Genomic DNA, 9479 nt, shown 5'->3' with positions numbered 1-9479 from the left:
ATATATATGGTGAATTTTTTTATTCATGTACAAATATTAATTTTGCATCCCCTTAACAAATGGAGATTCTGGATCAGTGGATGAGGCGCCTGTGATTGAGCCTGTGGTCGCGGGTTCGAGTCTCGGCAATGACACCTTTTTTAACATTTTCCATCCAGTCCTTTTAAAAAAAAAAAGATTAACAAAAACGACGTCGTTTGCTGGACTCTTTTTTTTTTTTTAAAGCAACCACTAAGGAAACTTAAAAAACGGTGGGCGAATATAAAAAAGAAAAAACAAAAAAAGGAAACTTAGTGGAAGGATATTATTAAAATATAATAGTCAACAAAAGTAAAAACCAAGACAAAAGCAAAAGAATAGCTGGAACAAATCCAGCCCAAATGAAGTTCTGCAAAAACAACTAGAAACGTGAGCCATTGGGGATAAAAGAATCCTAATTTCAAAAGTGTTAACATTGTTCTTCACTTCTTTGTCAACTCAATTGTGCTGCTGCCTTCGCCCATGGCTTCCAATTCCAAGGTTTTTTTTTTTTTTTTACCATACTCAAAATCACAACAAACCCATTATTGTTTCTTGTTAGTTGTTAATCAACCCATTTTGTGAAATGGGTAGCTGACCTATTTTCCATCCATGAACCCCAAGCCTTGATTGTTTTAATTCTTAAATGTTGTTTATTTGTAAAATTGGTCTTCTAGATATTTATTTTTAGCTAATAAAAGAATCAAAGTGTAGATTTTTATTTAGTAATCAATTCCCTTTTATGTGTGCTGGAATCTGGATTGTGGATTTGTGGTTAAGTTGTTTTCTTGCTTATTGAGACATTTGGTAGAGTTTTTCTAAATATAGGATCATCTGTAGCCTAAGCAAAAACATTTCCTCAAAACTTTGAACAAGTGAACCACTAGGAACATAGTTCTTCCAGTTTTCCTGTGGCTTTAGTCTTTGATTCGATAACTTTTGATGTTTATACTCATAAATCAGTGTTAAAGTAGGTTATGATCCTATATTATAATATGGGATATGCTTAAGGTTACTAATTATTTTTTGTTGTATTGCTATATACAAGATTGAGTTTTTATTCTCACAGTTAGATGTCCTTAAATAGGCTTTATTTTATTGGCTTTTAAGATTAACATTGTGCCTTTAATTCTAACTAATTTTTTTATGATAATTCAGTCTCAAAAGTCAGTGAAGAATTATTTTACCAAAGTTCCAAAATCAAGTTTGGACTCTCATGATCAACCTAATCTAGAAGAAAATGCCAACCACTCAGAAGTATCATTGCTTTCTTCTCAGGAATTTAATTTGAATTCTTTAAAGCATGATCCGGGTGAAAGAACTCAAATCTTGGACTTTCATCCAAATCATCGTGATGTCATTCGAAGAGAATACCTTAGGAGAGATCCTTGTCAACCTCGGCTTAAAGAGTATCCTAAAATAAAAGTTTCTAGAGACATGCGTCATTTTAATCCTCAGTGATTTAGTGAATATTCTAATTGGTTGGAGTATAGTGAAAGTAAAGATGCAGTCTTTTGTTTGAAGAAATGAAACCTCGTCGTGTACAGTTGTAGTAATATACTTGCACTTTCAATAGAGAATTGTGTTTGTTTTGATTTCTTCGCGTGTTTATTTTTTAATTTTCTTGAACCCCCTTGTCAAATGTTCTGGTTCCGCCCCTGTTCACACTGCAAAATAAAGAACCATGCATGAAGTTCTGACCATGCATAGACAGAAGCAATTATGAGAGCACTTACTTACAAGCCCTAAATTCTCGTGTTAAAAGATCAGATGTGTTTTATATGTGAAAATCATTTCCTATGTTCATTTTAAAAGCACCATTTCAGAAGCCCAGAGGGAATAGTTTGCTCCATAGGCATTTGTATGCAGAGGATACTAATAAACAAAATCAGATGGGTATACTGATGAGTTGTATATGGATGTTTCACCAGTCCTGAGTAACAGTTCCCTTCCCTTTTATTTTTTAACTCCTGGAATCAGGACATATGACCACTAGGCTGGCTGGCAAACGAGCTATAAGAGTGAAAGAAACTCAGCTTCAATTTTGACTCCTGGTTCTTTTCTAGATTAAATCAGCAAGGACAATCTCCATTTTATCATGAGAAAAACTATAAGCTAAGCCTGAAGTTATCCACGAAATTAGTTCCCAAACGTGTCCGGCATACTCCTCAGGAATGTGATTAGGCAGAGTGACACAAGTGGATATGAAAACAGACATGTATAATTAGTTCATCATCTACAACTTAACACTTGCGCACCTGATGCGTTTTGGTATGCCAACTTTAATTGTGAACAAGTGATCACCACGTATTGATGGCCTATTCAGCTTCGGTGCACCTTTCCTTCCCAAGACAAGCACATCCCCAGGTTGGGTGCCTGGAGGAATCTGGAGATCGGCCATCCCTTCCACTGTTTTAACCTGAGGAGAACATCAGGGAGAAGGAAACGCACTAAGAAAATAAGCTGGTCCTGGATGCTTCTAGCCCTGCTGATGCCACTGATATACTTTCAACATCTGATAATCGAATAGGTCTACTTCTTGCAGAGGTGTGTCTCTTTACTTTGTGAGCTTACATTTGGGCTGCTCTTGGCTGCTTTTCCTAATTGCTCTGAATTACTTATAATTTTCTCTAACAGAAATACTCTATATGCAATATACGTTCTACTCAGATGTTTGAATCGACATCTTTTCTTAGGGTCAAGTTTCCAGTCTTTTGTACAACACCCAAAAGGAAATAAATAAATATACCAAACATCTTAGCAAAAGGGAAACAATGGGAAGAATATGAAGAAATCGATATCCTGACCTAAAGAATATTGGTTTGACAATTGGAGTAGGTTAAAAACATTTCTTTTGCAGCTGTGTGGACTCTGATTATCAGTAGAGAACGCTTTGATTGTATTAAGGTATTATTGTCTCTCATTGTGTTCGTCGTGCTTGGGAATCAAGAACTAAAGTAGATAAAAAGGTTGAAAAGAAAATAGCTACCGTCTGGGAACCAAGAAGTAAAGTAGTTGAAATGTGTAAATAAGGAAGAAAGCTACCACCATTACTGACTTGCCAATTTACGTCATGTACTCTTCTCCAATTATCATCTGTTGCTAAGCAGATAAAGGATTGACAAGCAACCCAGCTTTTCATAACTGGGTAGTATTATATGATGTGCTAGTGTGCAATTGCCATTTCTAACTTACACCTACCAAACTAGTAATATGATTGTCTGATATCCAGCCCTACGTAAATTGACGAGTCTATACTTTTCTTGCAATGTCGTTTGTTTTGAATCCTGTTACGTTTTGCACTTGTAATTTCTGTTGATTGGCCGAGTCATTATGATAATGATGGGCAATGTTGTATGAACGCTCAATCTTTCTCATTTCTCTTTTGGTGTCGTAAACAGGCTCAGCTGCTAGCACAAGATGTTGAAACTACTAGTGCTAGTAGAAATCTTGATGGAGGCCATTCAAGGACAGCAGTGGATGACTTGAGGAAACAGCTAGCTGACATTTGCGTTGACAATGCCATATTGAGGAAACAGATGAACGCTGTCATTCGCTATGCACTCCAAACAGCTAATAGATCGGAGGATTATGAGGAAGAGGTCCTCCAACAAAGACAGCAACTACGAAGCCTTTAGCTGGATAAATTATAAAACGCAAGACACGTATCTACAATAATATGTACAAGCTTGTATTATGTCTCCTTTCTTTTGTACTTCTCAAATGACCTTGTATATATGGCTTATTCCATCCCATTATATAAGTGACTAGTTGGAAAAATTGTCATAGAAGACGTAAGTTTGAAATAAAGCAACCTTGTATATACGGCTTATTCCACCCCATCATGTAAATGAATAGTTGGAAAATTGTCATTGAAGATGTAAGCTTGAAATAAAGCTTTCATATGTGCTGATATAACCTGAGACAGACTGAGAAGCACCAGTACTGGTGAAAGACCAGCGACTTCTAACGCAACATATAATGGTAACTGTATAAGTGGTCATTGAAATGTTTCACCAAGCTCTGCAATAGAAAATTTCTGCTATCCTCAGAAATTTGAGAGGCTTCTCCACCAGCTGCAGCTATATATACAAGTACGCCAATCAATGACGAATGTCATCCAGCATACTGATAATTTTCAAGGAGAGCTCTAGAAGGATGCAGACTATGTCATCCTTCACAAGAAAGTACTTTCAAAGATAGCAAGTTGCAACTCTAAAAGTGGAGCATATCAAGTTGTTCCAGCAAAATCATACCACGTTTCATTTCTAAATCAACTAAATTCACCACATGCATCTGATTCCAAAAATTTGAAAGATAGGGAATGACAGAGATCTGGTTATATGCTTTTTCCAGCACCTATAGATTGATAATGTAACTAGCCTTTACATTTAACCCATAAAGTGTACTTTGATTGTGATTACGTTATTACTCTCCTCCACCACCAAACATACCCATCATGTCCTTGGCGGAACCCATGCCACCCATCTGCTTCATTATGTTCTGCAAACCACCCATGCCACCCATCTGCTTCAAAAAGTGAGGGGGAAGGACTTTGCCCATGTTTTGTGCATTCATGTTTCTGGACAGGGAGCTCATATCTCCCTTCTTTGGAATCCTAAGACCCTTCATCTTGCTGAATATCTTGGCAAGTCGTTTGTATTCTTCCAACATCTCCATCACCTCATGCACTAGGCGGCCAGATCCCCTAGCTATACGCATGATTCGAGATTCAGTCATAATCTTTGGGTTGGTACTGTCCAATTCTGCAACAATGTTATCAATTTAGATCAAAGGTCACACTATATTATAAATAAGGTGTACAAATAGCTAAAACTACACTTCCATATAACGGTAGGTCACTTGCCTTCATCAGTCATGGAGTCCATCATTGTCATATACCGTTTAAATTTTGCCTGACTTTCCTTTTCACGACCTTGTGGCATCATCTCTGAACTAAATCCCGGAAGCATTGAGAAGACCTATACTGCAACAAAAGAACATCAACGATGTGCAACAAGAACGATATCGATCAACCTCTAGAAGGGAAAGCAAACAGGCACTCTGTAAAAGAGATAAAGAGAGAGAGTGTGTGTGTGTGGGGGGGGGGGGGGGGGGGGGGGTCTCCCATCCAATTAAACTAATATTCATGCATTAAAAATACTTTTGGAACAAAAAAAATTAATGCTTCAAGTGATTTGAAATCCATAAATCTATTATGACCAAAATGCATTAAGATGCTTGAAATGTTTACACGAGTAGGATCAGATTAACGAATGCGAGTGGCAAACCTGCCCAAGGGGACCCATTTTAAGCATGTTCTGAAATTGCTCGTACATAATCCTCAAGGTAAACTGTCCTTCGGATAGCTTCTGAAGAAGCTCAGGCTGTTGATCCATTGGGACCACATCCTGTATCTTGTTCACCAATCCAGACAAGTCACCCATGCCTGGTAGATAGTTCAGGAGAACAAAGTCAACGGCAGTGGAAAGAGGAACATAGGTCAAAGCAAAGTTGACAATATTAACAGAAGAGATGCAAACCTAAAAGACGACTGACAAATGGTTTAACATCAAAAACTTCAAACTCGTCCATGTGTTCACCAGTTCCAATAAATATGACCGGACTTTTAGTTGCAGCAACTCTGCAGATGGAAAGAGCAAATAAATCTTTTTCTAATCCAAAGAAACAGGCCAAAAATATTCATCAGAATGTTTGGAGAAAACTTGATCCAACTTATAACTTGTGAATATCAATAACAAAATCCTTGTGAAGTCCCCAAGGGGTGTCCTAGTGGTTGTAACATAGAGTAACAATCTGAAGATCCCAAGTCTTTATCTCGGTTACAACGCAAGATGGAGCTCATTTTCTCCAGCCTTTGCGAGCAAGACTACCTCGGCAACCTGTGCCCGCAAGACCGCACTTGGCCCGGACACCACCAATATAAAAAGATCCTTGTAAACAAACGATGGATATGTCCGCTATAGAGGCAGTTAAAAGTTTTTTATCTTTTTGGATCCAAGAAGCCATAAAAGTTGCACTTTTACTGCTTTTTGAACCATAAAGCAACTTTAAAATTTCAAGGCTTCAAGAAAAATTATATTATCAATACCGATGTACAAACCAAATATTCAAGGCTTAAGCAGCAGCATCAATTTCTATGTCTTGTTTGATAAAGAAATAATCATTTCCGGCAGGAATATACAAACAGAGATTCCCTCTTAACCAGTAAAAAGCAGACTAACAGCATGTATCACCAAAAAAAGAAAAGAAACAACAGCAGCGGCCTGCAACTTTGGGCTACCATCGCTTGAAGTTCAAATCTAAAAAAACTGACAACATGAGCTTAACATATGTTCTGCAGTTAAATGAGAATACCCAGAACTATAAGAAGAAACATTTTTAAGCCTACAGCCAAACCATTAAAAACTTACGCACTTAGGGCGCCACCTCCTTTAGCATGGCCATCCATCTTAGTAATAATCACGGCTCCAACTGCAACACTTTGTCGAAATGCTTGAGCTTGATCAAAAGCAGCTTGTCCGATACTACTATCCATAACAAATATCACGAGATCCGGTTTCTGCGGAAAACAATAAGATGAGCATCTAATGAAAGGAAAAATATAGAGCATAGTAAACCATACCGTTGCTTCAGAAACTTGTCGCATTTCTTCAAAAAGAGCTGCTTCTTGTTTGTGGCGCCCACTGGTGTCCACAATTATTAGATCACAATTTTCCTTCTTAAATGTTTCCACACCGTCCACAGCTATTTTCACTGGGTCTGATTCTGTATAGCTGTTACAGAAACATTCATTCAATTAAAACAAAATGCCCTATAGTGTTGATTAGAACAGTGATACAGTTCAAAATGACCTGATTGCTAATTACAGGTTCAGTCCTATTCATATGACACGCAACAACAGTAAGTTCCATTTAAAGCCAGTAAACTGTATATTCCTATAACCTAGCAACAATAAGAATAGCTTTATTTTTATTCCCCTCATTTTCCCTTATGGAGGAAAATTTGGTTTAAAAGGATTTTAAGGAAAAAGTTGAAAAGCATAATGCAAAAAGTAGGCAATCTTCTGCCAAATTAGGAGAGGCAATTTGATGACCAGAAAATCAACAGTTAATTATGTACTATACTTTTTTGTTCCCTTCTACCATTCAAAGTACCATATCATTAGCTCATGGGGCACACTCGACACAGTAGCAATCTTTTAAATATTTTGATCAATTTAGATATAAATACCTAAAAGTTTAGATATAAAATATTTTACAGAGTTCTTTTGAAAAAGGATCTATAAATAAGAGATGGTGGACTAAGAAGTAGGATGCTGAAAGTGTAGGAGAGAAACTAATTAGGAGAGACTGAGGTAACTTATAGAGAATTCAAGCTAGTTACTCTAAAGGATAGGCCTTTACTAATATGATGACTCATGGGCAGCTGTCAGCTAATTAACTCTAATCTTGTGATTCTCCTTAGCCAAGTACAAGTCACTTTTCACATGCATCAGGCAATGCTTGTCAGATTCCATTCTCCGCTTTCCTTATCGAAATGCACTTTAAATTTGGCAATGCTTATGGACCTATGACATTGTTTATTGATTGAATTAGCTAATAAAAATGACGAGTTTCAGCTTCTTCTGTCAGGAAGAAGAAAAGAGGGATATTGATCATCATTAGATAGTAGAATGAGCATCACGAGTCTAAAGATGTTTAAATAAGAATGAAACTAATAGATTCAGAAGAGGATATGCCTTCCATAAAAAGGAATTTTGGCTTTAGTTGCATTCTGCTTCAATTGATCGAAAGCGCCAGCTCTGAAGGTATCTGCGCACACTAGAGCCGGCTTCCAACCCTTTTTCTGGTGGTGATAAGCATATTTTGTACATGTTGTAGTCTTTCCAGACCCTGCGCGAATTATAAAAGAAATAAGGATTACCATCTTTTAATTGAAAAGGAAAAAGCTTTTGGTGTGCATTACAATTATTGCACCAAATAATACTTACTGCTCAGAAAGTTAATACTTACTGCTCACATATAAGCTTTGTTACATAACATACACCTAAAGCAGAAGATTAAATGAACACACCTTGCAAACCAACAAACATTACAACACTAGGTTTCCCCTTTTTCAGTGTAAATGCAGGCTTCCCAGGATCCAATATCTTGCACAGCTCATTAAACACAGCCTACACAAATGAAAAAAAAAAACTATCTTGAGTTGATAAAAGAAGGTGGTGTGGGAAAAAGAAATATAAAATTGATAAGAAACAGAAAAATCAATGGACTCCAACTAGACACAACAAAAAACAAGTTAAGCATCATAAAAAGGAAGCAACAAATGAAAAGGGATATCATGAAAGACGTCCTATAAGTTCATTTGCTCGTCTTCTTTTCTTCTTCACTAGAAACAAAATTTATAATGATAAGCGAGCCAATTCATGATGAATACTTGCTTCTTCAACCAAATTTGAAATTGCGCTGTTCTTTATTGGGGAAAAGTAAACTTGCATCTCTCATACCGTAAATTATCTGAATGTCTTGGTGAAATACCCATTAAACACTGATTTCCCATTTGCAACCCAAGAGGAACTTCATATAAACAGTCACTAACAACAAGGGTAAGCAACATTGGATGAGATAACGCAAAGAAAGGGAGCAAGCACTCCTGACAAAAGACTGAAAATCGAGAAATCTCAAAATAAACTCCTACAGGTAAGGAAAATCTACCAAATTCGGAAGCAACCAGAGAGTAGCAAAACAAAGAATCACATTTTGATATAAAAAAGGTCCAATTTGTATCAAAAAGTTAATTTCACTTTTTTCACTCACAAAAATTCAAAAACAACTCCAATTGTAGTATTCATGGCCAAACACAACTCCAATTTCCAAATTACCATTTTTCACTTTAAATTTTCATGGCCAAAGACAATCATTACCTGAATATCAACTTCACAACTAAGGAAATTTTACCAAATTCGGAAGCAATTAACAAAGAATCACATTGATATAAAAAAAAGGCCAAATTTTTCGCTGAAAGAAAATTAAACCTGTTGGATGATCCTACGCTTGTTATGTCCAGCAGCAAGATCGTCAAGATTAACAATCTTCTTGATATTGGTTGTCATATCACGGACAAGTTTGAATTGAACATCGGCCTGAAGAAGAGCACGTGTGATTTCATTGAGGCATTCGTTGAGGACTTTTTCATCAATGATTGTGGCATTGCTCATCTGCTGGAGAGCACGCGAGATGCTCCCCCCTAATTGTGCTAACACCATCTTGATCGAGATCGACACGCGAATTTTGGAGCAACTTAAGACTTTGTGAATTTAGGTTTACGGGTTTGGGAAGGAAAATTTGTCTTATAAGGGATGAGGATACTTCTTTGGCGACAAGGAAGAGGAGCGCCGGTCTTTGCTGGTGGACCGGGTCAGGAAATCGAACCCGGCC

At 37.0% G+C, this 9479-nt stretch overlaps 2 protein-coding genes across 5 annotated transcripts; one reads left to right on the top strand and one right to left on the bottom strand.

Moving 5' to 3' along the window:
• The first annotated feature begins 338 nt into the window (after positions 1–338).
• LOC132633008 (PX domain-containing protein EREX-like) lies at positions 339–3841 on the top strand. 4 transcript variants are annotated; one of them, XR_009579522.1, is made up of 3 exons: positions 339–519; positions 1177–2565; positions 3420–3841. XR_009579522.1 is itself a non-coding variant. In XM_060349184.1 (2 exons), the coding sequence occupies exons 1-2, from the start codon at positions 502–504 to the stop codon at positions 3654–3656; spliced, it is 255 nt and encodes an 84-aa protein (XP_060205167.1). In that variant the 5' UTR covers positions 358–501; the 3' UTR covers positions 3657–3841. The 4 variants fall into 4 exon arrangements, 1 of the variants encoding a protein (XP_060205167.1); XR_009579524.1 differs by having other exon boundaries at positions 342–519; positions 2085–2565; XR_009579523.1 differs by having other exon boundaries at positions 342–519; positions 1999–2565.
• Positions 3842–4254: 413 nt separating this feature from the next.
• Positions 4255–9411, bottom strand: LOC132633006 (signal recognition particle subunit SRP54 1-like). Its single transcript, XM_060349182.1, has 9 exons — positions 9077–9411; positions 8116–8215; positions 7781–7934; positions 6665–6815; positions 6453–6601; positions 5562–5662; positions 5310–5467; positions 4886–5000; positions 4255–4784 (listed from the first exon to the last, which is right to left on the bottom strand). Exons 1-9 carry the CDS (start codon positions 9305–9307, stop codon positions 4447–4449), a joined length of 1497 nt encoding a protein of 498 aa, XP_060205165.1. The 5' UTR covers positions 9308–9411; the 3' UTR covers positions 4255–4446.
• Positions 9412–9479: the final 68 nt, after the last annotated feature.

This window comes from Lycium barbarum, chromosome 3 (genome assembly GCF_019175385.1).
Source record: "Lycium barbarum isolate Lr01 chromosome 3, ASM1917538v2, whole genome shotgun sequence".
Lineage (NCBI taxonomy): Eukaryota > Viridiplantae > Streptophyta > Magnoliopsida > Solanales > Solanaceae > Lycium > Lycium barbarum.
This window is presented reverse-complemented; position numbering and strand designations above follow the sequence as displayed.